This window comes from Protomyctophum bolini (genome assembly GCF_963924005.1).
Source record: "Protomyctophum bolini genome assembly, chromosome: 8".
In the NCBI taxonomy this organism is placed as follows: domain Eukaryota; kingdom Metazoa; phylum Chordata; class Actinopteri; order Myctophiformes; family Myctophidae; genus Protomyctophum; species Protomyctophum bolini.
The window spans coordinates 18,806,329-18,833,961 of NC_137869.1; the positions used below are offsets into that span (position 1 = coordinate 18,806,329).

Consider the following 27,633-nt stretch of genomic DNA (forward strand, 5'->3'; position numbering starts at 1 on the left):
AGGTAGGCGTCATCCTTATTAGCGTACATGCACATCTGCACACTACCGGGTTTGTGTTGTCCGTGTGTCAAGGTCTGTGCTCTTTTAACTCTTCTGAAAAAACAAACAAAAGAAATGTCAGTAAGGATTTCACCGTGCCATGCCCTCCTGACAAATAACTTGTACTTTCTCATTCACAAACAAATGAGAAACGGTGGGGCTTGTGAAGGGGTAGAAAAACGAACGTTAGCCACGATTCACGAGTCAACGTTAATTCACGTAATAAAGCCAGTAGATTAAGTTGAAGAGGGAGAAAACGGAAGGAAATATTATCCGTGACCATCTGTCGATGGCGTTTACATCGGTCAGGTCCGGGATTTTGATTTTGAGCTGTGACGATCGTCTACGCAGACGTGTCTTCTTTAGAGGCGGAGCCCTGTCCAGGCTTTGCCGGCTCGCCCCAACCGACACGCTCTGCTTCCTGTACTGGACCCCCGTGTGGTCGAACAACATGGAGGAGTTGCGCGACTCGCTCAGACTGGTCGTGATTTCATTTCCTGCCACCTCGTTATGGATCTCCAAGGTCGTCAGTAGAATGTTCCCCTGGGAGTCGACCTGGACCTGAGCAGAAGAGACAGATAGTGGTGTTAAAGACGACCCGGCACATCACTGGTGGTGGGGGCGCTCGGTGAGTAATGACACGGACACATACAACATACATCAGGACCGGCCAAGCATCTTCCACAGATCTGACAGATTAAATCCTCGGCAAATAGAGAGTGGCCTTCAAGGACAGGCCTCCTGGCCCAAAAAACTGTTCTAACAAATCAGCCCTGGTTGGATTGAATGGTTCCATTATTCATGGCAGCTCCAATGTCTCAGACAAAATGCATATAAATCATTGTCAAGGTGGTGTATAGGCAAAAACTAAAGATTTACAAGACATGATCGCGATGTCAAGCTGAAGAGGCATGCATGGGGAAAAGCATCTGATAACAGCCGCTCTCATTTGATAATATATGAGTTAATGTGATTCTGTGATCAGTGTGAGTATTGCACTTGCTGAAATTGTGGAAGATATCATCACTAACCCCTGTAAGTACATCTAAATCAGAAAAAAGTGTTCCATGGGACATACTGTACATACAGTACCTGTCTTAATCTTATCTAAGATCCTGTGAGTCTGCACAACATTGCAATATCCTGACCTATTGCAATGTCCGACCAGATATGGAGAAGCCTTATCAGTTTTCTTATCAGAGAATGTCCGAAACATGATTTTTTGCTTCGATGCAGGATTCTCAATGGCACATCAAACGGCACATTGGATAAAGGTAAAACAGTAAGGTTAAAACAGTTTAACATCACATTTTTATAACAACAATATTTGACAGCTATCAGAAAATCGGTAGAAAAATCATGTCCCAGTGAATCACAATTCATAGCCTATTCAGCAATAAAAGTACTAATATAATTTTTGGTATTGTGCAGCCTTGATAAATAATTCAATGTATCTTGTGCTGCTGCAGCAATATCCATACAGATATTCCAACATCCAAGAAGAGGCGATATAATGGAAGACACAGGCTTAATGGGGTGATGTGATGGGGTGTTATGACAAAAATGAATAGAATGTATGACATGTTGATACACAGGGAGGCGGAACTTTGTATGGCAGCAAAGTTGCAAGAGTTACAGGAAGTTAGTTCACACATGCGGCAGTGATGACGCCTGCGTACCTGATTGGATCTAACAGACGATGCCTTGCAATTGCCTCCATCCAGAAAAGACTAGCCAGGAGAGACAAACACAAAGCCCTTCATCTGAACTTCAGTCGCAACAAGGCCATCAGTATCAGGAGGCAGACAATCATAATAGCTGATAGTAAAGAATGACTTCAACTACATACTCTACTAGTTCTGTGCTGAATCTGAGGCTTGCAAATCTGGCTAGCATTTTATAATGAAGCTATAATGAATAAGACATGATTACATGTGATAATAATAATAAGTATAGCTAAACTCCATTTACAGCAAAACATGGTCACTTTGACCGTGCCTATAATTCTTACCCTGGGCCCATCTAATTTGTCCCGTTCCATGTTTAGTTTGAGAGCCTTCTCAGCAAGTTTCTTCTGCATCTGCGGGCCTCTTCCGAAGAAGATATAGTTGACAAACGCATACTCCAGCAGTGCCAAGAAGACGAAGACGAAGCATCCCATCAGATACATGTCTATAGCTTTGACGTAGGGAATCTTTGGAAGGGTCTCTCTCAGATGAGTGTTAATGGTGGTCATCGTGAGCACGGTGGTGATCCCTGAAAGAAACAACGGCAGAATGTAAAGTGTCACCATAAGGATTTTACAGCACGGAATGTGAAACCTCATTTGATGCGTGGTAAGTTGCATTGCCTTTCAGTGTAAGCCAAATATTCAGCTGTTCACCGACACCTCTCTAATTAACACATTTCCCATGAAGAATAAATGTCACAGCTTGAAGTTAACATCCCCTTTTATAGGGTTTGACGGTTTGTTCTCATTGAACCTTATACGCCACCCGAGACAATATTTACTTTGATTGTTGTAGGACACAATTAAAACTCTTCCATGCATGAAACTGGCCACAAAAGTAGAAGTGATACCACCTGATACATAGTATACAGTAGATCTCTGGCGCTAGATGTCATATCCTCTCCTTGTGGTAGCCAGCATGTCCAAGACATGTTTCCCTAAGGCAGGTTCCCAAACGTATCTACCGGTATGCCAAGGACCCCCAAATAGCCATAGTGTCTGGCTTATAATAAGAATCACACCCGTGTGAAGTGAGGGGCGCTAATATATTAAAGTCTAACTCATGTTGATTAGGTGATGTAATGGTGATGTAAAACAAACGGTGCCAGTGTCCCAATGTGACGAATCTGTGAATAGCTGGATAGCGGAAATTACGTAGATGTTCGTACCTTCTTTTTACAATACAAAAACAACAAAGGAAACAAGACTAAAGACAAGAACAGAGGACGCTAAAACTAAAAGTCCAAAGACTGAAGAACATAGCCCAAACTGAGAGAAAGCAAATGTCCAGAGCTAAAGAACATGGCAAGAAGGGGCAGAGGAGCAGACCATGATACAGACCATGACACATGGCTATACAGTATGCTGAACCTTGATATACAGGGTCATTCTGCTGATACTGTATGTAACTCCATGCATAAGGTTGGCTGCACAATCAAATCTAAGTCAGCATCTCAGAGTTGAATGAACACTGTGTGTCATGCTGTGTGTCACGTCCCAAGGTTTGAATTCAAATTATTTACCAGCCAATGAGTCACACCACTCAAGCGTGGAGTGAATATTATTGGGTGAAATGAGAGGTCACATTCCTCCATGCTAGAACGTGTAGCGGAGATCTATCTTGCTGTGCTAAACAAAACGTGTCTCTTTAATTGCAACTTTAATTAAAAAGCAATTGGTACAGTATAACATTGCAGGCATAGAATGGTTTGCCAAAGACCCTGTCTCTAATATGAAGTCATCTCCTTTTGAATTCCCTCGCCTCATTAGCAGAGAACACCGCACTTCAATGTCCAAAGGCTAAACCATGGGCCGCTTTCATCAACTGTTAGGATATAGTTGCTGGTGGGCAGAAACCTTGTATCTCCATATTTCATCTTTTAGTTTTTTCATAAATTAATGGTATGTATACTTTGTCATATAGTTCAAATAGCGTTGTTGCGATGATATGCCTCTATTCTATCTCTATCATTCCATATTATAACTCTTCCTATAACTGCAATATTGAGAGCTTGCACTCACTCTTTTTACACCTGTTATCATATGATGTGGCAATAAGGTTGTTTATGATACACATTGCTGTTTTGTTGATTCCATATAAATCTATTAAAGGCTGTTTTATGTTTGGATGACAGTTCTGATAAGCATGTGTGTACAGTACGTACTGCCACTAATCATACCACATATTTCCCATTTTCAGCCGTAGGGTATGACCAAAAGTACTGTATGTACATAATGTATAAAGAGCGCCTCCCTTAGCTGCCACACAACAATTGTTGTGAAAATCGGATAAACAAAAGTCTAAGTGATAAGTTAAGTGATTGTCATCAGCAGATGTGTAACCTTCAGTTGCGTAAACTAGTTATGACAGGGCCCAATGCATTCTATTACGATGGGCCCCAGTTATGGGCTCAGATCCACGCCAATATTATCTGTGTGTTCGTAAAAGAAAATGCGTAAAAAAACAATCTGTAAAAGAAAAATGCGTAAAAAAACAATCTGTAAAAGAAAAATGCGTAAAAAAACAATCTGTAAAAGAAAAATGCGTAAAAAAACAATCTGTAAAAGAAAAATGCGTAAAAGTTACAGATGCTTTTTTTGGTTCCCCAGTGATATCACTGCCAAAAATCACATGACGGCTGAGAGCCAATCACTTACGAACAGAAAAAAAAACAAGCTAAGTTACAGATGTTTTTTTTGGTTCCCCAGTGATATCACTGCCAAAAATCACATGACGGCTGAGAGCCAATCACGTGAGGCCTTTTCCTCTACCCAATCAAAAAGCTCCATAAGTCTGCCTGGCAACTGAGGTTGCCATGTTTGTCTGGGGCTACGTTATAAGTATAAGTATAAGTTTATGAATTACAAGTTTAGCTATATTATATCCATATCTCGTCTTAAAACAACCACTCAATGGCATTATTGACTAATTCATTATTTTATAATGATATATATATATATATATATATATATATATATATATAAGTTTATGATTTACAAGTTTAGCTATATATCCATATCTTGTCATAAAACAACCACTCAATGGCCAATTGACTAATTCATTATTTTAGTAGCCTATATTAAATAGGGGGGTCTCAAGGTTCGGGGACCCCCAGGGACCCCCGGGACCCCCCAGGGACCCCCAAATGGTAACTCATTTTTCAACCGTTTTTGACGGGGGTTGGCTTGTATATATATATATATATATATCATATATATATCATTATAAAATAATGTCGCCCCCCTGGGGGCGTCTTTGGGGGTCTCAAGGTTCAGGGACCCCCCAGGGACCCCCAAATGGTAACTGTCATTTCTCAAACGTTTTTGACGGGGGTGGGCTCGTTGTGATTGTGTCGCCCCCCTGGGGGCGTCTTTGGGGGTCTCAAGGTTCGGGGACCCCCCAGGGACCCCCAAATGGTAACTCTGTCATTTCTCAACTGTTTTGGACGGGGGTGGGCTCGTTGGAATCGTGTCGCCCCCCTGGGGGCGTCTTTGGGGGTCTCAAGGTGCAGGGACCCCCAGGGACCCCCAAATGATAACTCTGTCATTTCTCAACTGTTTTGGACGGGGGTGGGCTCGTTGGAATCGTGTCGCCCCCCTGGGGGCGTCTTTGGGGGTCTCAAGGTGCAGGGACCCCCAGGGACCCCCAAATGGTAACTGTCATTTCTCAACCGTTTTTGACGGGGGTGGGCTCGTTGTGATTGTGTCGCCCCCCTGGGGGCGTCTTTGGGGGTCTCAAGGTTCGGGGACCCCTGGGGACCCCCAAATGGTAACTCTGTCATTTCTCAACCGTTTTGGACGGGGGTCTTCTGTCGTATGTCCTTAGACCTTTAGCTCCGTTGCAGCAAGCCAGTCCAGTGTGTCATTGTCTAGGTCAATTAGCCCACGGTCACCATTCGGTGGCCGGTATATAGGGCAGCTGGTCAGCACATGTTCAACAGTCTGTGATGGGTCCCCACATTCGCAGTGGGCACTGTCTGTGAGACCCCACTTCTGCATAGATGCACCAAAGCGTCCGACACCCGTCCTCAGGCGGTTTAGGGTTGTCCACTCCTTGCGGGGGAGGTGCTGGCCAGGAACATCTGTGGGATCCTCAATGTAGTGGTGAAGCCTGGATGGTTCTGCTGCCTTCCACTGGTCCCTCCATCTTGCCTTCACCCAGGAAGCCTTGGAGGTGTCGGCTGGTGTTGTATGGAGCAGTTCCTGGGCCTGTGTGGCAAAGGGCCGCCGGGACTTGAGACGCATGCGCTGTGGTGTCTCTGTGACGACCCCGTGGAGGAGGTGGGCCTCGCTCAGCTGAGCCCTGCGAGCAAGGGCCAGTGTGGCTGCTTCTCGCCTGACCTCTGCGGGGGCGATTCCAGCAAGGACTGGCAGTTGGTTGGTTGGAGTGGCTCGTAGGCATCCAGAGACAGTCCAGTTTTTGGACATGAGGGCTACGGCTCCAGACTGGGGCACAGTACTCAGCGGTGGGGAACACCAGGGCCTCGGTGGAGATGCGCAGCGTCTTCGTGGACGCTCCCCATGTCGTGCCAGCTACACGCCTTATCAGTGCTGCACGGGCGGTGGTCTTTCCCTTGACGCCGTCCAGGTGTTGCTTAAAGGACAGAGTTCTGTCGAGCTTCACTCCAAGGTATGTCGGGGAGGACTGGTGCTCTAGCCGGGCGTTGTCAACCATTGTCAACGGGTTGCTTCCCTGTTGTAGAGGTGGAACATTGTTGCCACAGTCTTCTCAACACTGAGCTTCAGGCGCCAGTCCTTCAGGTATGAAGACAGGATGTTCATGTCCTCAGAGAGGCCTTCCTCTATTGCTTCCCAGGTTGGTTTGCTGAGCAAAATTGCCAGGTCATCTGCGTAGCCGTACTTCCTTGATGTTGTTAGGGGTAGGTCGTGGATGTAGATGTTGAATAACATCGGTGCCAGCACAGAGCCCGTGTTGGAATCGTGTTGCCTCTCTGGGCACATCTACAGTACCCAGTTGAATGCATATTCCTCCTTCCTACACTTAAATATAAATCCCAACAGCTATAGCCTATGTACACCCACGCCAATAAATCACACCTGCATATACAAATTACCCATCATGTTACAAAGCTCTAACAATAATGTAACTGCCTCTGTGTCAGTCAGTGCAGTATTTTTCAGTTATTTATTTAGGTAGGAACCAAAGTTCTCTAGGGCGAATCGCTTGGTTAAATGTCCATATCAAGTGATATCTGAAAAGTGTGTGTGAGAGAGAGAGAGCTATAGTAAGAAGAATATGCAGATGAATATAAATAGTTCTCTCTGTCTCTCCCTCCCATCAATAAAGATCTATCATAAAATGAGTTACCATGTGGGAGCCCCCAGGGGTCCCCGAACCTCCAAAACCCTGATAATGCGCCCAGAGAGGCGACACAATTCCAACGAGCCCACCCCCGTCCAAAACGGTTGAGAAATGACAGAGTTACCATTTGGGTCCCTGAACCTTGAGACCCCCAAAGACGCCCCCAGGGGGGTGACACGATTCCAACGAGCCCACCCCCGTCCAAAACAGTTGAGAAATGACAGTTACCATTTGGGGGTCCCTGGGGGGTCCCCAGGGGTCCCCGAACCTTGAGACCCCCAAAGACCCCCCCCAGCGGGGCGACACGATTCCAACGAGCCCACCCCCGTCCAAAACAGTTGAGAAATGACAGAGTTACCATTTGGGGGTCCCTGGGGGTCCCTGAACCTTGAGACCCCCAAAGACGCCCCCAGGGGGGCGACACGATTCCAACGAGCCCACCCCCGTCCAAAACAGTTGAGAAATGACAGTTACCATTTGGGGGTCCCTGGGGGGTCCCTGGGGGTCCCTGAACCTTGAGACCCCAAAGACACGATTCCAACGAGCCCACCCCCGTCCAAAACAGTTGAGAAATGACAGAGTTACCATTTGGGGGTCCCTGGGGGGTCCCCAGGGGTCCCCGAACCTTGAGACCACCAAAGACGCCCCCAGGGGGGCGACACAATCACAACGAGCCCACCCCCGTCAAAAACGGTTGAGAAATTACAGTTACCATTTGGGGGTCCCTGGGGGGTCCCTGGGGGTCCCTGAACCTTGAGACCCCCAAAGACGCCCCCAGGGGGGCGACACAATCACAACAAGCCAACCCCCGTCAAAAAACGGTTGAAAAATTAGTTACCATTTGGGGTCCCTGGGGGGTCCCTGGGGGTCCCCGAATCTTGAGACCCCCCTATTTAATATTGGCTACTAAAATAATGAATTAGTCAATTGGCCATTGAGTGGTTGTTTTAGGACAAGATATGGATATATAGCTAAACTTGTAAATCATAAACTTATATATATATATATATATATATATATATATATATATATATATATATATATATATATATATCATATATATATATCATTATAAAATAATGAATTAGTCAATAATGCCATTAAGTGGTTGTTTTAAGACAAGATATGGATATAATATAGCTAAACTTGTAACTCATAAACTTATACTTATACTTATAACGTAGCCCCAGACAAACATGGCAACCTCAGTTGCCAGGCAGACTTATGGAGCTTTTTGATTGGGTAGAGGAAAAGGCCTCACGTGATTGGCTCTCAGCCGTCATGTGATTTTTGGCAGTGATATCACTGGGGAACCAAAAAAACCATCTGTAACTTAGCTTGTTTTTTTTTCTGTTCGTAAGTGATTGGCTCTCAGCCGTCATGTGATTTTTGGCAGTGATATCACTGGGGAACCAAAAAAAGCATCTGTAACTTTTACGCATTTTTCTTTTACAGATTGTTTTTTTACGCATTTTTCTTTTACAGATTGTTTTTTTACGCATTTTTCTTTTACAGATTGTTTTTTTACGCATTTTTCTTTTACAGATTGTTTTTTTACGCATTTTTCTTTTACAGATTGTTTTTTTACGCATTTTCTTTTACGAACACACAGATAATATTGGCGTGGATCTGAGCCCATACCCAGTGCACACAAATTAGTTATGAAGTGCACACACACACACACACACACACACACACACACACACACACACACACACACACACACACACACACACACACACACACACACACACACACACACACACACACACACACACACACACACACACACACACACACACACACACACACACACACACGACACACCATTAGGTGTATACATATTTGACCAACCATGTGCTGGATTTTATAGTCGAGTTGATCAGGCTATTGTAAAGGAAGAGAGGCCAAAGAGAAAGCTACTGAATCAGAACCATGGATAGCGCTCTCACACACAATCACACACACAATCAATTCAAACATTTTACTAAAGAGATACAGAGCTAACTTGATCAAATTGTTTCTGTCGGGTGGAAACCATGTACAGTGGTTATTCTACTACTCACAAGCTCATTTTTCAAGCCCAGATCAGCTATTTTCGCTACTTTTTTGCGTGCCATGGTTGTACGACAAAGCAGGGTATTCAATTTCAAAAACAAAACAAACAAAAAAATTGATATACAAATTGTCTGCCCGACAATGATGAAATGCATCCAACATGATGTTCTGTCTAGCTTGCTTTCCTTAAGTTACCTGCTGTATGGTTGGTGCCACATAACTGAGGGCAGTAATGCTGATGCCAGCTGAACTACTGCATTGCTGCTATATATAAAAAAGGAATCCAATTTGGGGAGCTTTGCTTCTTTCTCCTCCTGTTCTATTCTCTCTTGTCTTGTCTTATTGCTGCTTTTATGTTTGAAAGGCAGGTCAGTCTTAATGTTCACATTTTGAGCCTAGACTATATCAAAACAGAAAACACACATATTACCCAGCAATTGTATTGCTTATATTACACAAATGTCGTTTTGTATTGTGAAAATAATAAACAAATAAACAAACAAACAAACAATGATATTGACAGATATGGGCTTGCCTTTTGGAGGGCATGTAGTATAGCAAATGACACCAATTTAGTGTATAATTTAACACAAATTCTTATTTTTCTATGGGCTCCTTGACTCCACAGGCCCTAGTGCATCTGCATTGTCTGGACTTTATCTACATCCAGCTGGGAGCAATAATCTGAACAGCAAATTGAAATTCCATGACATTCCAAACACGAATTAGGATTTTGTCATGCATAGAACCATACCTGGTATAAAGAACTACAATTACATTAGGTCTTAGGTGTATGTATCTTCAGTGCTCAGCCCCAAATACCATTTGACAACACAAACTGTATTTACAGTACATGGCTCCATCATTGCTCACAGCCTGTTTACTGTAGTTCTGTCCATTCTCACTTACATAAACCTAAAGTGTTGCACTGCGTGCGTGCGTGCGTGTGGGTGTGAAGAGCACAGGAGTGCTGTACACTACGTGGCATTGATTTCTCCATAACAAAAGCAAGAGCTCTTTCTGAGTTAAGAGGAGAATGGGTTACTCAAAAGAAAAAGATCTTGTCAGTGACAATTTCTGTAAAGAGATCTTACACATAATAGGGACAACTCTCACATAAAACTGATAATAAATGCTGCCATTACAAAATAAGTAGGCCTACAGTATAGGACTGAAAGATTTGATTTGTCTAATGGCTATCAATCCCGGCTCCTCCTGTCCACATGTCCAAGTGTCCTTGGGCAAGACACTGAACCCCACATTTCCTCCAATGAGTTGGTCGGTGTGAGCTCGCCACCATTGGTGTGTGAATGTGGGAAGTGCGGATGCTGGCGTTGACTGTTTGCCCAATGTATGAATGAATGAACCATTGTAAAGCGCTCAAACACTTGGAAAAGTGCTATAAAAAATGCAATTCATTAAATTCATCAAGTATATTATGTTGTTGATATTGAATTTATTTATTTATTTTTCGAACAAAGTTGTTATTTGACGCAATATAAAAATAGTCTATGTGAATTCAGAAATCAGACTGGGTCGGAGAAAACAAATTATGTCAGACTTATACACTTATCTTTTTGGGTCTCTCTAAGGTTTGGGGACCCTGCTGTAGGGAATAGACCTAGTGAATACATGCAGAGGGGCAGTATAGCAATTGAGGAATAGCCTCCCCTGTGATTAAATTTGGAGACTACAGTAAGTGGAATTGCATTCTAACTGCATTGATCTCTGTGTGTCTCAGTGAGTGGTGATACATTAGAGCTTGTAAATCAGAGTCCACCGCATGCCCCCCCCCCCCCCCCCCCAGAGAGGACTTGTGTAGACTTGTGAAGGGGCCTCCCTATCTTCTATAGATCTCTCTAAGGCCTCACTCATACCTTTACAACAGACTGATGTATGCTTGTTGTATGAGATGTATAGCTGATGCAAGCTCGCAACAGCTTGTAGTCCAAAATGTTGTATCAAACCATGTGACTTCCATTGGAAATGCATTGGGGCAGCCATGACACTTACTGTACATCTTGCTTACATCTAGCATGCATCAATGTTGTATTCTAGATCGAAAGGTGTGAGTGAGGCCTAAATGTACTACACAGTGGTGTAGTACATTTACTCAAGTACTTACAATAGTAGGCCTATACAATTTTGAGGTACTTTTACTTTACTTGAGTATTTCCAATTTCCAATACTTCTACGCCACAACATCTCGGAACCAAATATTGTACTTTTACTCCACTACAATTATTTGAACACTTGTTCACTAGTTAAAATTACTTTGTAGATTTTGATTAAATTCTTTTTTAAATTCATAACTAAAATATAATTAAATATAAACTCTATATAAATCTATAGAATAAGTGACAAGGTTTTGATTATAAATTAATACAAAAAATATATATATTTTTTAAATTAAAATAATATAAAAAAAATGAATGGTTCAAGCCCATTAATTAAGATTAGAGTGCCAACCCTAATGAGCGAACATTCGAACCTTGAATGTTTGGGGACAACACACACACATACACACACACACACACACACACACACACACGCCAACGTAATTCACTGTTGTAAGGAGATGTATAGGGCACGTCGGGAGAGCAGAAGGAGCAGCAGCTCCGACATGTGCATACTATCTATGGGTCCTACTCTATGGGTCATACTATCTATGGGTCATACTATCTATGGGTCATACAGTACTATCTATGGGTCATACAGTACTATCTATGGGTCATACAGTACTATCTATGGGTCCTACTCTATGGGTCATACTCTATGGGTCATACTATCTATGGGTCCTACTCTATGGGTCATACTATCTATGGGTCCTACTATCTATGGGTCATACTATCTATGGGTCCTACTCTATGGGTCATACTATCTATGGGTCCTACTATCTATGGGTCATACTATCTATGGGTCATACAGTACTATCTATGGGTCCTACTCTATGGGTCATACTCTATGGGTCATACTATCTATGGGTCCTACTCTATGGGTCATACTATCTATGGGTCCTACTATCTATGGGTCATACTATCTATGGGTCCTACTCTATGGGTCATACTATCTATGGGTCCTACTATCTATGGGTCATACTATCTATGGGTCCTACTCTATGGGTCATACTATCTATGGGTCCTACTATCTATGGGTCATACTATCTATGGGTCCTACTCTATGGGTCATACTATCTATGGGTCCTACTATCTATGGGTCATACTATCTATGGGTCCTACTCTATGGGTCATACTATCTATGGGTCCTACTCTATGGGTCCTACTCTATGGGTCATACTATCTATGGGTCCTACTCTATGGGTCATACTAGCTATGGGTCATACTATCTATGGGTCCTACTCTATGGGTCATACTATCTATGGGTCCTACTCTATGGGTCATACTATCTATGGGTCCTACTCTATGGGTCATACTATCTATGGGTCATACTATCTATGGGTCCTACTATCTATGGGTCATACTATCTATGGGTCCTACTCTATGGGTCATACTATCTATGGGTCCTACTATCTATGGGTCATACTATCTATGGGTCCTACTCTATGGGTCATACTATCTATGGGTCCTACTATCTATGGGTCATACTATCTATGGGTCCTACTCTATGGGTCATACTATCTATGGGTCCTACTCTATGGGTCCTACTCTATGGGTCATACTATCTATGGGTCCTACTCTATGGGTCATACTAGCTATGGGTCATACTATCTATGGGTCCTACTCTATGGGTCATACTATCTATGGGTCCTACTCTATGGGTCATACTATCTATGGGTCCTACTCTATGGGTCATACTATCTATGGGTCATACTATCTATGGGTCCTACTATCTATGGGTCATACTATCTATGGGTCCTACTCTATGGGTCATACTATCTATGGGTCCGTCATGTGACGTGTCTCACGCTCTTAGTGCCCCTGCCGTGCCACGCTCTCAGAACCTTAGGCACGGGTGCCAACATTGGCACAGGGGAGGGTGATTACTGGCACGCTGGCATAAGTGTGAGACAGACACGTACTGTATGATCTTTTACAATGACATATTCCCAAAAAGTTGTCCGTTACATACTCCACTTACAGTACATACTCCACTTACACTCACATCTACAAATTACATCCTGAACATAATTGTACATTCATTCCTGGGGAGAGAGTCTGGGAGATAGATAGGCATCCTGATGTTCATTTCAACCGTACATTTTGGGTGTTGTGTGAAAATGGTCACCCTATGCCAGTGGTTCTCAAACTTCTTTGTGGTTCTCAAACTTCTTACAGCGGATCAATGCACCGTGAGCTTGTAGATCAGTTATGTTTTGGTCGTCCGTCTTACTAAGTATATTGGTTTTAAGACCTATTTAAGACAAATATTTATGAATTCCAAATATTATCAAAGTATTCTGCATCACCTGTGGACTTGCATCACGGCACCCACTTTGAGAACCACTGGTCCAGGATCATTTCATACCTAATGCCACCCTGGCAGCAGAGGCATCATAGTTGATCCAGAAGGATACCCAGGATAGGATGGTGATCAGGATGGATGGCATGTAGGTCTGGAGGATGAAGTATCCTATGTTTCGCTTGAGCTTGAAGCTCAAAGACAATCGTGGATAGGAACCTGCGGAGAAGCAAGGGGTAGGGTGTCAGACTATTGCCTGTCAGACTGGTAGTACGTCGGACCAAAGATATGCACCCAGGAGAGAGACAGGCGGAAAGCAGCCTTATATATTTACTTTGAGAGAAACACAGAGCTATCTTGCTTTTTCTTTCAGCTCCTAGGGCAATGGCCACGTGAACTGGCTTCATTGCCATGGAAACAAGTAAGAGGGGTCCAAATTGCAATAACTTAGCCTTGAGGGAGCGATGACAACAAGTATACAAAATGTCCCAGAGTACACAATGTGATGCTGAAAGGAGCAGCCCCACATGACCATGCATCACTCACTCAAGCTCACCCACCCACGTAACCCACCCACACACCCACTCAGTGGTTATTGGTAATGCCCATGCAGCTTGAGGTAAGAGTTGGCACTAAAAGCACATTGCATCAAAAGACACACCATACTGTATCAAATTTAACATGCACATTTTTACATGGTACTTCTAAAGCGTCATGATCCAGATAACTATACCGGCATGATGAACCAGAAAGACTGTTACATTGGCCGTTTTTCGGCACCCAAATTGACATAAGTAGTTATACTTCCTTCAGTGCCAGTGGTGTTACTAATGATACTAATCCACTGACACACAACAGATGCAATTATTGTAATTATTTAATCACTCAATAATTACAAACCAATATATTATCTTTCATATCTCAGGTACAATGAAGTCATTTAACCCAATTAATCGATTTTTATGAACAATAACATCTTTTTAAATAATAATGTTCAATCGAATGTTTTGCTCGCCACAGCACAGAGATATGAAGCTCTGTAATGACCTACTGTTAACAGTAGATTTTTGATGCCGACGTTTTTTCTATGCTGATATTGTCCCGTGTGAATTTTGTCCTGTGCTTTCAGCTAAAGGACATTTCCCACCTGGACTACTATAATGCACTTAATGCAGAGTCAGAGCTCCCTTCACCAACTCCAACTAGTGCAGAATGCTGCAGCCCACATTTGAGCAGACACAAAGAAATACAAACACATTAATCCTGCTTTAGCCAATTTATACTGGCTGCCTGCCAGTATTATTTCGTATTGATTTTAAAATTATACTGATCGCCTTTAAAGCTTTAAATGGTCTCACTTTAAAGTACTGACTGTGATCGGCTAACCAGCGCAGCTAGTTATTCCTATTCCCAAGCTTTTATTGTTTAATGTTTCATTTTAATCTTCTATTCCCTGTGTTGGTTTTCATTTGTTTATTTTTATGTGCTTTTCTTCATCTGTTTTCTTTTATTTGTGCTGTTCATTTATTTTCTTCTGTGAAGCACTTTGTAACCTTGTTAGGAACAGTGCTATATAATAGTGTATTATTGTATATGCACAGTAAGGGTTGTTGTTGACTGAAATTTAAACACAAATGTTGCACCAGGGCTTGCTGGGATAAAGACCATGTTTTTTACGCTGAAAATTAAACGTAAAGCTACTTTTTTTCAATGCAAAGAATTGAATGTACCCTAGTAGAAAAATGAATGGTGTCAGATTCTTAGCTAAAACATTATATACCGGTAGTCCTTAAAGGGACACTTCACCCATTTTACAAACAGTGCTTATTTTAATGATATTTAAGACACAAGAAACACTTTCCTTGGGTTTATTTTAAATACAGGCCTATTTTTGTTATGTTCATGACTAAAAACCTGTCATGAAAATGTGGTCTCACTTCCTTCCTGGACTACAAAGTCACCTCCACACAGAGTGCACTAAAGCATTATGGGCATTGTAGGAATTCAGCAATCCAGTCAAACCCTATTGTCAAACACAGAGACTTATTTTTCTGGCCATATGGTGCAAATTTCAACTTGTGCTGTTATCTACTATAAATACTATTAATATTGAGTGACTGAAGTTTCTTCCAGTGGTGAAATATCCCTTTAAGCTTTGCAAGTGCATTCTAGTTTCAAGTATATTTTTACAAAATGTCTTAATTTGAATGCCCCAACTTTCTTACAGAGCAAAATCTTAAAGCCCCTGTTTAAAGAAAAAAAAGAAAACACATTAAGGATGCCCTTTTCATTAAACTTACAAAAAGTTTGTCTTGGCTTTTGAAGTACAATCCTGGGAAGCATATTCTACAGTATAATGTGACCGAGTACTCACTCCCACCTCTGTGTCTTTTGACACCTCAGAAACACAATGTCAAGGCATTTGAAAGTCTCCTCCTTTGAAACTCCAATACTGCCCTCTCAGGTCACTTGAACACAACGTCGCGTTCAAGCCCAAAATCCATTTGACATACATCATTAGCACTGGGAATAATCATCACTGTGATGCCTCTGAGTCGAGCATCAAAAGGGAATCATTTATGCTTTGGCTCTTCTCTGATATGAATATAATCCTTTATCAAGTACACCCAATCCCCCTGCTACCACTACCTCCTTTTCTTCCCAACAGTTTGAATAAACAGACGGATAATTGCCTCTCCATTCATATTCCCAGTTCTAGTGTTGCAGTGAGAGCCTGGAGGAGGACACAAATTGTGTAATGAGATGAGCCTTTTGAAATAAATTACAAGAAGGCCCTCATGGGGAAACAGGCAAAGCAGCACACAGCTATATGATCTTGGCCTTGGCAAAATTCATTACATTCGAGCACCTCCCTCACGTGCAACTGTTGGGAGTGTGGAGGTTCCACAGCAGAGTTGGTTATCTGTCTGTCTGTCTGTCTGTCTATCTTTTTTTTTTTTATACTTTTTATCCCACGATTTTGTAACCCATTTTTCACCCCTGTGTCAATTATCTAATGTGATCCTGGGCTCTGCACACCCGCCAACCTAGTCCCCATATACGGGTGACATGGGGAGAGCAACGGACTTGAACTCATGCTTCCTTCATGCCTGAGTGTCCAAGTTGCTCCTTTACACCTGACAGGGGGGAGTTTCCCTAGTTGGACGTAGCGCGTGGAAGGTACACGTTATTCCAACCAGTTCCTTTCCCTCCATCAGGCGCCCCGGCTGGCCAGGGGAAGGCAGTTTAGAGACCAGGATTACTGCAAGTTTTTTGTGAGGGTACCTACCCTAGGGGACACGGGGAGAACATGCAAACTCCACACAGAAAGGCCCTTTCGCCAACCCTGCCTCGGGTATGGGCATTGATGACGCGGATGAGGAAACACGCCGCCAGCACCCACAGCGTCCCGAGCAGGAATCAAACCTCTATCTATCTATCTATCTATCTATCTATAAGCGTCAATATAAGAACATGTAGAGTTGTAGACCAACTACAACTTCTGCATTTGTGTTATTATTATTGTTATTAACACACTACCATAACATTTGTATTCACTAAAAAAAGTGATGGATTTCAGCTTTAAACAATTGATTCAATACTGCAAATGATCGTCTCTCTTCCTTCAACATACCAGTTGAGAAGACCACGTTCTTGGAGACCAGCTTGTAGTCCACTATGGAGAACTGTGGGAGCTCAATGCGGGTCACCCCCGTCACCGCGTTGTCCCCTCCTTTCCAGTAGAACTCAATGTCATCCGTAGTGTAGCCGTCTGTGGGTGAGGGTGACACACATCCCAGTCAAAGACATGATTCATGTTTATAGGGTAATAAGCACTGTCCTGTCATTTTGTTACCAAGAAGATAACAGGACAAATGTGTTGTCATTCACACCAATGCTGGAGTGACATTTCATGTCACGCTCCTATGCCACCAAAATGTGGAACGCCCTACCAACAGTCCTTAAGACATCCCTTGACTCCTTCTGAATCCCCCCCCACCCCTCTTCCCCTCACTGTTTATGTTTATTCCCAGTTTACCTCCTTTTATGATTACCTGTTTTTGGTTATATAGATGTGTAAATTTGTATGGTTCTAAATGTTCTGATGAATTGAAAATGGTGGACCCTATTGTAAACAAGTGTAATGCTTTATGGTGTCGTCCACAGTTAACAGTTTTTGTATTGAGTTGTGCTTGAAATATACTGTAATTCTGCAAACTGTTAAAAAATACTTCAATCAATGTGATTAAGTCTCATGAATCACAAATGCTAAAAGGTACAAGCGTCACTGTCGGTTAAAAACCTTGTATCTCCTGTATCTCCACATTATTTATGTTTTTTATGACAGTGTCAGAAATAGCGGATCTACAAGCCCACAATACGTCACGATGTGACACGTTCCGAGCATTTATTTTGCTTGGCTATTTGCTTTTATATATTTTTTAATTGTAACATTTTGTAAAAGTGAGAGTTGAATGTGGTTAAAGTAGAATATTTAACCAATGAAAAGTATTAACAAGAGCTTGTGACTAAATAACTTCATTGGATTTATTGGAACACAGTGTCAAAATGTTGTCGCTGTGTCCTCGCTGGCACACAAGCTGACAAACACCACTTTCGAGGATTCCATGACCAACGACAGCTTTATGAGGGCAAGTGTGTTGAGAACAAGGATGGCCAAAGAAGATATTAAAAATCATAAAACCAAGACCAGTGACTCCGTCCTTGTGCGTTGTGCTTACTGTCTAGCTAAAATCACTCTTCATTGGCACAATAGCTGTAATGTCTGCATTGTCCTCTGAATAAAACAACCACAGATTCTACTGTAGATTATCACCCAGGATTTGTCATTGCCCTAGGCATTTGTCATTGCTATGAGGCCCTAGCTGTACTGTTCATCACCTACCTATTTAGTCACTCACAGATACAATGAGAAAATAGCATCTGAGAAATGCGGTAAACTGTGGCAGCGATGTTTGACATGCTGAGTTCCTTCTGCAGTCAGGTCACTCAAGGTGACAGTTCAGCAGACGGTGGCACTTTGGCTGGCACTGACTGGTCAACTACAGTATACTGCCATATCACCCCAAGGGCTGATAACATTAATCAGCCTCAATGTCCAACTCTTTTATCACGCCCTTCACACAGGGCAAAGTATATCATACGTTTTATTTATTTATTTAATTTGATTTTGAGTCATAAACTGGGCTTTTAACTTACAGCTCTCGATTTCCAAAGTGCAGTTCTGCTCATCCAGTGGGTATCTCCTAAGATCCATCATGCAGGCTGCTGTGGTTGTGATTCTGAATTATAGACAAACAAGAGACCAAGAGAGAAAGTCGCATCATCTGGAGGAAATTATTGCTTTACAATTTGATTTACATCACACTGCGGGAACAAACCCCCTTGTAAAATGAAAAGGATTATAAGTGATTTGAGTAAGGGATGACATTTTTCATTTTTTCAAAATTCTGTGTATTTACATTGCTTTTATGTAATGTCCATTAATATGCATTGTCCCGCCTAAATAAACAAATAGAAAAGCGCTATCAAAATGCAATCCATTATTATTATTACATTTATTATTATTCCCACGATTTTGCAACCCATCTTTTCACCCAGTGTCAATTATCTAATGTAATCCTGGGCGCTACACTTCCTCTGCCAACCTGCGGAGAGCAACAGACCTCATGCTTCCTTCTATGCATGAAGAGTCCAAGCCGCTTCTTTACACCTGACAGGGGGGAGTTTCCTCAGTTGTACGTAGTGCGTGAAAGGAACACATTATTCCAAATAGTTCCTTTCCCCTCCATCAGGCGCCCCAGCTGGCCAGGGGGAGGCAGTTTAGAGACCAGGATTACTGCATGTTTTTATGACGCAGAGGAGAGAACACGCCCCCCAGCGCCCACAGCGGGAATCGAACCCAGGAGGACCTTCTAGCTGTGAGGCGCCACCGTGCCCCTACATTTATTTATATTCTGTAACAGGGGTCTACCCGTACCTCCAGCTCTTAAACAGAAAATACATTTTCAGGTCGGGATACCAATTTGATCCAATCAGGAGGGAGAATTCACACAGGGCAAAGGATAAACAAGGGGAATTGGAACTTAAACAATATAAAATTCTCTTGATTGGCTGACAATTAGCCACCTACCTGGAAATGTGTTTTCTGCTGGAGAGACACAGAGAGACCCCTGCTACTTAACAATAACAAACTATAGCAATGATTGCTATCATAATATAGTGCTTTAACCTTTTAACAAAATATATTTTATTTGAAGTTTGAACCAAAATATATCACTGAATTCACCTACCCTTTTATTGCCCAGCCCTAACACCACATATATTGAATGTTCAACACTTCCACCTGCCCCTTCACTTCTGGCATACCTAGATTAGGTGTCACTGTGATAGGGCTACAGCCTAGTAAAACAATTATCTCACAGCAATAGTGTCCTTAGCATTATTAAAGCTAACCTTGTTTTTATATACCAGCACATTGTAATGTTTCTATGTTAATGTATTTTGTAGTAAAGCAAATAAATAATAAGAAATCACACCCGTGTGAACTGAGTGGTGCAACTCCTCTCTCTCTCTCTCCCCCCCCCCCCCCCTCTCCCTCTCTCTCTCTCATTAGCAGGCAACAGGCAGCACAAACAGCGTCCCTACTGGTACTAAATAGTCATATACTCGTGCTCATGGGCCATGGCCACATAGGTGCATACTGGTGCTCAGATACACATAGGCGGATGAACACGGACATTGCTGGTTGTAGGAGTGGTTGCACCACTCAAAAATAAACTACGCTTACTCTTGGTTTACAGTACTATTGTGAGAAATGTTATTGGAGATGTAAGTGTTACTGACCCAATGTCTAGCCTCCTTATCTGCACAGTAGAGTTTAAGTGATTCTGTCTGTAGCTTACTAGTTCTCAAGACTGCATGATCATCATTTTAGACTTAGAGCACAGCCATCCACAGGTTATAGTGAACTAACATAATTACAAAATTATTGCACAAAATTGTATTAACATTAAGAACAAATGATTCATATCTTTGCTATTATGCTTGCATATTATAATACCCGGTTTGTGTTTTGTGTTTGTTTGTTTGTTTTGTGTTTTGTTTTTCTCCTTTTTTTGTGTATTTATTTGTATTGACTAGTCCTTACCCGTTCTGATGTTTGACAGTCAGCAATATTGTTGCTTATTCTAGATGTATTTTCGGATTTTGTGACTTTATCTGGCCTGTTAACATTTTCATAGACCTGCTTGTTGCTTGTTTCCCTCTCAGTCAATGTGGCAACCCTGGTCATTGCTGTGTTGCTAATGTAGCTTAGCACACAACAGCTAGGATGATGTAGCAGCCTTCTGGCGTCATGTTTAAAAGTATTTTGCGCAATTTATGTCCCCGAATGTATGGATATGGACTTATGGCTCTTTCTTTAGTAGAAGTAGAAATTTAACGTGTTGCTGAGTGTTTAGCGTCCGCGCGCGCGCACACACACACACACACACACACACACACACACACACACACACACACACACACACACACACACACACACACACACACACACACACACACACACACACACACACACACACACACACACACACACACACACACACACACACACACACACACCGCCTCCTGGCCTGAGGGGGTTGGAGTGATGTAAAAACAATATTTGTACAGTGAAGTACATCGGTAAAATGTAGCCTAGCTGGATTCTGGGAGCGTGCAGATTTTTTTTGCCATGGAGAGATGTGTGCTAATAGTGTGGCTCGGTCGGAGATAGACGACAGACGGATAAACGGGGGTAAACGGCTGTGCTGTCTATTAGGAGACACACACACACACACACGCGGCGCCAAATTGTATAGGGCACATTTTGTTGTGTTGCAGCGGTAGCTAGAGGAAGCATGGCAGTGGGGTAACGGTGATAACGGTGGCCTGTGATGCAGGTGTCGCTAAGGGACGGAGGTGCGAGGTTAATTCACTAATAAATTGATTATTAATCATTAATGTGTCAAATGGGAAAAAGGGCTCCGTTAAGACCTCCATATAATTATGGTCCATGCCTGTGTGAAAAGTGGGAGTGATTCGTGCAGTTAATGATGAGATAACGCGCTGTCAGTGACATTCAGATATTCAGACAGACAGACATTGTTAGAATTATTATTTAGATTGTAGTTAGGACCCTCTCGAAAACGAGATACTGTATCTCAATGGGGTATTCCTAAATAAAGAAAATTCAAACATTAACACATTACAATTACTTCAAATGGGAAAATTCTCTGCTATGTATTGTACTTTTAAATGCACATTTTGGCAATGCAGTGGCATTGAAGATTGAAAAGCAGATAGTCTGCAAATTAAACTTAATTGGGTTTGAGTTCTTATTGTACTCAGAAGCCAAGCGGTAGTTTCTGCACACACATGGCTGAGCCGCAGTACATTACCATAAAATCATGAGAATTATGTCCTTAATGCTTCTAGAAGAGGGGCAAATAAAACACTGACTTTTTGCAATCGATAGCTCTGTCATTCCTTCTATATACGTTATTGCACTGCGGTTCTTGTGGTTAATATGATATACACACAGAATAATTTGATACAAGATGTTGCTCAGAGGTACTGCGGCAGCAGAAATATCATTCCTGCAGGATAAGGCTTCTGGTTTCTGATCCCATGACTATCATTTTGAAAGGAGCATGGGCGCTGGCTCCACTGCTATCGTGTTTTAGTTTTAATGCAGACAATAGTAAAAGTGACTGTAAGAACACATTGGGGAGGCAAACACTCAACCCTAGACCAGGGAAGTAAAAGTATGTAGAAATGCTCTGTAGTAAAGTAAAGTAAAAGTCCAGAATTGACTTGAGTAAAAATACAAAAGTATTGGTACCAAAAGTAGAAAGTGCTCATTGTGTTGAAGGTCCCATTTCACAAGTTTTCAAATGTATATTAAATGTATACAAATCTTTTGAAAATAGCAGATCTACAAGTTCACAATGTGTCGCGACCGACTATTTTCAAATGGCCGGAATATATAAAGGGCTATGGTTAATGGAGGCTATGTTTTGTAATAAAAATCACACCCATGTGAAGTGAGTGTGGGGGTCCCCGGGGGATCCCCGGAACGTGCCTACTCATAGCCATACAAGGGACATTTCCCAGAGAGAAAATCACAACAATCCAAATATATAGTGGTTTCAACAGGAAGAGCATCAGTGGGAGTCTAGCTGCAGCAGTTGTACTCACCGTAGTCCGTAGAGAACGGTACCGTCCGGGTGGAGTCGGATCATGCGGTTCTTAACTGTAACGCCATGCACAAAGGACTTCTTGTCATTGAGGAAGTAGGTGTCAGGGACCCAGAGCTGGTCTGCCACCCTGTTGTCTAGCGTCAGGTTGAGAGGGATCCCAGTATAGGACAACCTCTTATCTCTCCAGTACTGCTGGAAGTACATAGTCAGCGTGTAATCCTATGGACCAAAGGAGAACATATGGGTCATTTAGACCTGTCATATTGATGCTATTACATGGCAGATACAGTATAAAAAATGCAGTATTGTTTCCCAGATCTGTGGGACTCTCTCTGGGGTAATGTAATGTACTAGTGCCGTCATAACTGTAAGGGTTCAGGGGTCACTTACTCACAGTGAGTTAAGGCTACCACATAGGTCATAGCTACGTGTCTGCAGCCCCGAAGCTCAGGATGGATTTTCTGTAGTCAAGGTGATATTTATAGAATTGTCAAACAACTCTGATTCTCAACAACCGGCCCCGGGCGGCCATTTTTCAAGAGCTGTCTAGAGAAGAAACCCTCCTCAGCCCTTCTGCTCAGAATTGTGGCACTAGCCCTCAGATTATAGATTTCCATTTCTGCAGCCACAGCATTGATACCATGGCTCAGCTCTGAAGGCTGATTAACCCAACAACAACCCAAAACTGGAGCATGAGTGGCATGACAATAATAATACCATAATACCCAATCTAAATATTTAACAACATGAACCCTGAGTAGTACACACATCACCATGCATGTTGTGAAATAAGCCTGTCAATAATTCAGAGGACATTCTTTTGATTTCCAACCGCTTCCACAGGTGTAGCCATCAAACAGAAAAGCTTTCTCCTGCGGCTTTAATGGAGCTCTTTACTAGCCCACTTGGCTTTGTTCTGCTGACTAATGCTCTCTTAAATAAATAAGGAGGACTCAGGAAATAAACACAAAGTTGGCAATACTGAGAATGCCTGCATTTGAATCCACGGGCACAGTAGCACACTCATGACAAGTGTTAAAGTACCTCACTTTTCCTTTGAATGTCCTCTCAACACTGCTTTAACTACTTTCAACTTGGTACCCCTTTTCGTTTTCATAAATAGGCTAAATTGCAGATCTATAAGCTCAAAACGTGTTGCATTGTGACACACTGACTGGCTTATAGATTTTTACCTCATGAGTCATGACACCATCGTACAATGTGTAGAGACCATTGGTCAAAAGCAAGCCTACTGTATTACACCATCCTCAATGTGTTTGTGCGAGAGAACCATTATGGCGGTCATAGTTTGTCAAGGAGAATTATGACTCCATCCATCTAGCTTGTTTGGAAGTTGAGTCATCACGTTCACGTGCCAAGTTAGCTAGTAACTTGACAGTGTTACCCACCAGTGCATTTTGACCTGCAGTTGGCAGGTGTTAATTTTGAGCCCTCATTAAATCACATACAGAAGTTTGTTTTGTCAGAGGGGCCAATGCGTCATGCATGGGGACAGCAAGTTGGCTGTAGGGCAGGCTGATTTGACTGGTCAAAGTCAAACAACACTTATTGCCTCAGAGAATCTCATAGCCTCTACCTCTACTCAATCATTGACGACTAGATTTATATAGATCTAAGGTTCAGGGCAAATTGTGCTGGTTATCAGCATCAACTGAACGTCTGATTTACTAGGGTAGCAGCTAATTAAGCAATCTGTGAATGGGACCGCCTCCTTAAACTATTGTATCTGAAACAGCGGTTTCAGATACAATTTTATTTTTGAAAAGCCAAAGAAATCTAAAATAACACAGATGCGTTCTCAGTTTTAATGGGTTAATCAAAGTAAAAAGCTACATTCAATACTGATTAAGTCATTGATTAATTACAGAAACATTGTGCGGGGCGCATTGCAACTGACAAAAATAGAATTTGGGTGACTATTGGGAGTATTATTATTAATTAGGAGTCATAAAATGAGCTCCTGAACAGATGAACAAATGAACATTTCAGATGAACATTGCGTTTTCTGTTTCTGTAAGTGGGGAAAAAAAGAAACTGTGCTGAGCATTGATTGTCAAAACAAGCAATGTGACATTCCAACTGCAGTGCTGATAACAAAATCAAAATAACTCAGATGACATGTAGTGTAGGCTTGAGTTGCAAGGAGTTTGACTATTGCTGGTGTTGCGCCAGGGAGGTTTCAATGTAATCTCTGATTTGAATTGCGTTATTACTCCTTACTCGTAGATACTATACAATCTATATATAGGTCTATATAGTTCTATGGGTTAGGCCTAGAACTCCTCCCATTATTTGTGATCCTCCCATATGCATATGCACTCCCATTATTTGTGCAATATTCACTTAAATGCATATATCCTTCCATTACTTGTGTAATCTTACCTTAGATGCATTATACATAAAGGGGAGCGGCACATAATGCAATTGGATTATTATAAGCAAGGTGTGCCAGAATGACAAAGCACACTGCATTTCCAGGCCAGTGCACCCATTTCATGTATGTTTTGGTCCAGAGTGCATATGAAATGAGGCCCAATTAAGGGGTCTTTCTTTGTGGAGTTTGCATGTTCTCCCTGTATTTGCACGGGTTTCCTCTACTCTGGGTACTTCCATTTCCTTCCATACCAAAAGACATGCATGCTAGGTGGAGCATGCGTACTGGAGTTGGCCCCTGGATATGCACTATGGCTGCTCATTGCACTTAAGTACAGTATTTAGGAATGGGTAAAGAATGTGTATTCGACCGCGAACCACAATCTGAAAATATATTTTTTATTTTATTTATCTACAAGCTCACAACAAATCACATCGCATTATGATCTTGTAAATCAGTAATTTTCAGTAAATTGAAGAAAAAAGAAAGTAGTAGCGGGACGGATATCCCACAATGATCAGTCATTGTACAAGCAGGAGGTGACAGATCTAGACTTTCCTTAAAGTGGTTAAACTGCTGCTTTATTACGTTAAATAATTTAGCTATGGACCCCTTGGCTGGAACCCACTCGAGACCGCTGCCCTATTATAGCACAACAATGGACATGTCAGAGCTTGTGAACTGTAAGTGAATATCCTTTGGTTATACGACAATGATAGGGACGTGTGACAATACTGACCCTTTGCTAGATAAGAAAGCACCTGTATTATGTCCAGTTTCCTAACAGATCAAAGTCTTTAGAGCTGACTGAAATTCAAAAAATAATTCTAAGAAAACGTTGTGAAGCAAGGTGAAAGTTGGTTCTGCAGGGATTCGAGGCTGAGCATCAGATAATGAGAAGAGATGTGTCTGGTGAAAGGCTCTGGCTCTGTGACAAGTTTTGCCATCATTCTTTTTCACTTTCTCTCTGGCACAAAACTCCATGGGGCTCCATCTTGCGGCAGGGGCCCTTTTTCCTTAATTTGGGGAGTGTAAGAGGCGTTCCCCCGTATAAAATGCTGTCTTGTGCCACCACCTAAATCCTTAAAACACCTCCACTACCCATTACATTATGCATAGGTTTGGGTGTTACGCAACTTAAACCAATCAGTGTGCCAGTAGTCAGGGAATATTATCAGTATAATAAATCTGGGAATAACTTTACCAATATTTTTCTTCACCAATGTGTTTGTAAAGGTGTCTACTAACATATCCCACATTGGTTTCTATTCAACAACCCTAGGGGAATCTTTGACAGCTGCTGAAAGTTGGGGTACCATCAACAACCATTATAAGGCAAAATGTTCTACATTTCATTATGCTTTAAGTAGCGCGTGACGTGTCAAACTAGGGTGTTTTCATGATTCTGAATCCATTCCAAGCATTAGTTTTGCACGAAAAACACTCCTTGGGCTAAAAATGGACATAGCCGTCATTACAAATGTGTTGAGGTCAGCACATTTGGGCACAAGTGGCTATGGCCAAACTAGGGGGTCTATGACCAAACTAGGGGTCAAACTAGGGGGTCTTCATGATTCTGAACCCATTCCAAGCATTCGTTTTGCACGAAGAATACTCCTTGGGCTAAATGTGGCCATACACTTGCCCAAATGTGCCCTAATGTGCTCAAATGTGCTGACCTCATCACATTTGTGATGACAGCTATGGCCATTTTTAGCCCAAGGAGTGTACAAAACTAATGCTTGGAATGGATTCAGAATCACCCTAGTTTGACACATCGCATGCTACTTAAAGCATAATGAAATGTAGAACATTTTGCCTTATAATGGTTGTTGATGGTACCCCAACTTTCAGCAGCTGTCAAAAATTCCCCTAGGATAGTTGAATATAAACCAATGTGGGATATGTTAGTAGACACTAGTGTTGCGCAGTCCTTTCCTTCAGCGCGCGCGCGTACGTGTGTGTGTGTGTGTGTGTGCGTGCGCGCATGTGTGTGTGACTGTGTATGTGTGTGTGTGTGTGTGTGTGTGTTTGTGCGCACGTGTGTGGACTGGAGTGTATAAGTGCAAGGAGGACAAGTTAGACAACACTAACGTTTTCAAATAGTTTTTCTCAGGTCTTTAGTGCCGTTTTCTTTCAGCGTCTGTGCAGTGACAGTCCTGTTGTTATACTGTAGGCTATGTCTGCGACGCACGGGTGAGTCTTTCTTCTCTCCCTTCAACCTCTCTGTCTCCTCTCAATCTGCCATGTCGCACACGTGTGTGACAAATGAATAGCATCGATGCGATGCAATGCGCTGGTCGGAACACCCAGAACTATGCATGCTTGCCAGTGATATTATTAGCCTTTAAGACAGATTATAAGCACCATTTTTGACAAATAAAAGCCACGTTCAAAGACATAT

The 27,633-nt window shown here is 42.2% G+C and overlaps 1 protein-coding gene across 2 annotated transcripts in view; it reads right to left on the reverse strand.

The window, feature by feature from the left end:
* Window positions 1-249: 249 nt before the first annotated feature.
* gabrb3 (gamma-aminobutyric acid type A receptor subunit beta3) overlaps window positions 250-27,633 on the reverse strand; it is a gene marked incomplete at both ends in the record, with an annotated part of 87,135 nt that continues 59,751 nt past the window's right edge. For both annotated transcript variants that reach the window (XM_080770915.1, XM_080770916.1), the window contains 6 exons: window positions 250-594; window positions 2,051-2,295; window positions 13,635-13,787; window positions 17,203-17,340; window positions 18,789-18,871; window positions 22,833-23,053. In XM_080770915.1, coding sequence (XP_080627041.1) covers window positions 250-594; window positions 2,051-2,295; window positions 13,635-13,787; window positions 17,203-17,340; window positions 18,789-18,871; window positions 22,833-23,053 — 1,185 coding nt within the window. The remainder of the gene's footprint in view (window positions 595-2,050; window positions 2,296-13,634; window positions 13,788-17,202; window positions 17,341-18,788; window positions 18,872-22,832; window positions 23,054-27,633) is intronic.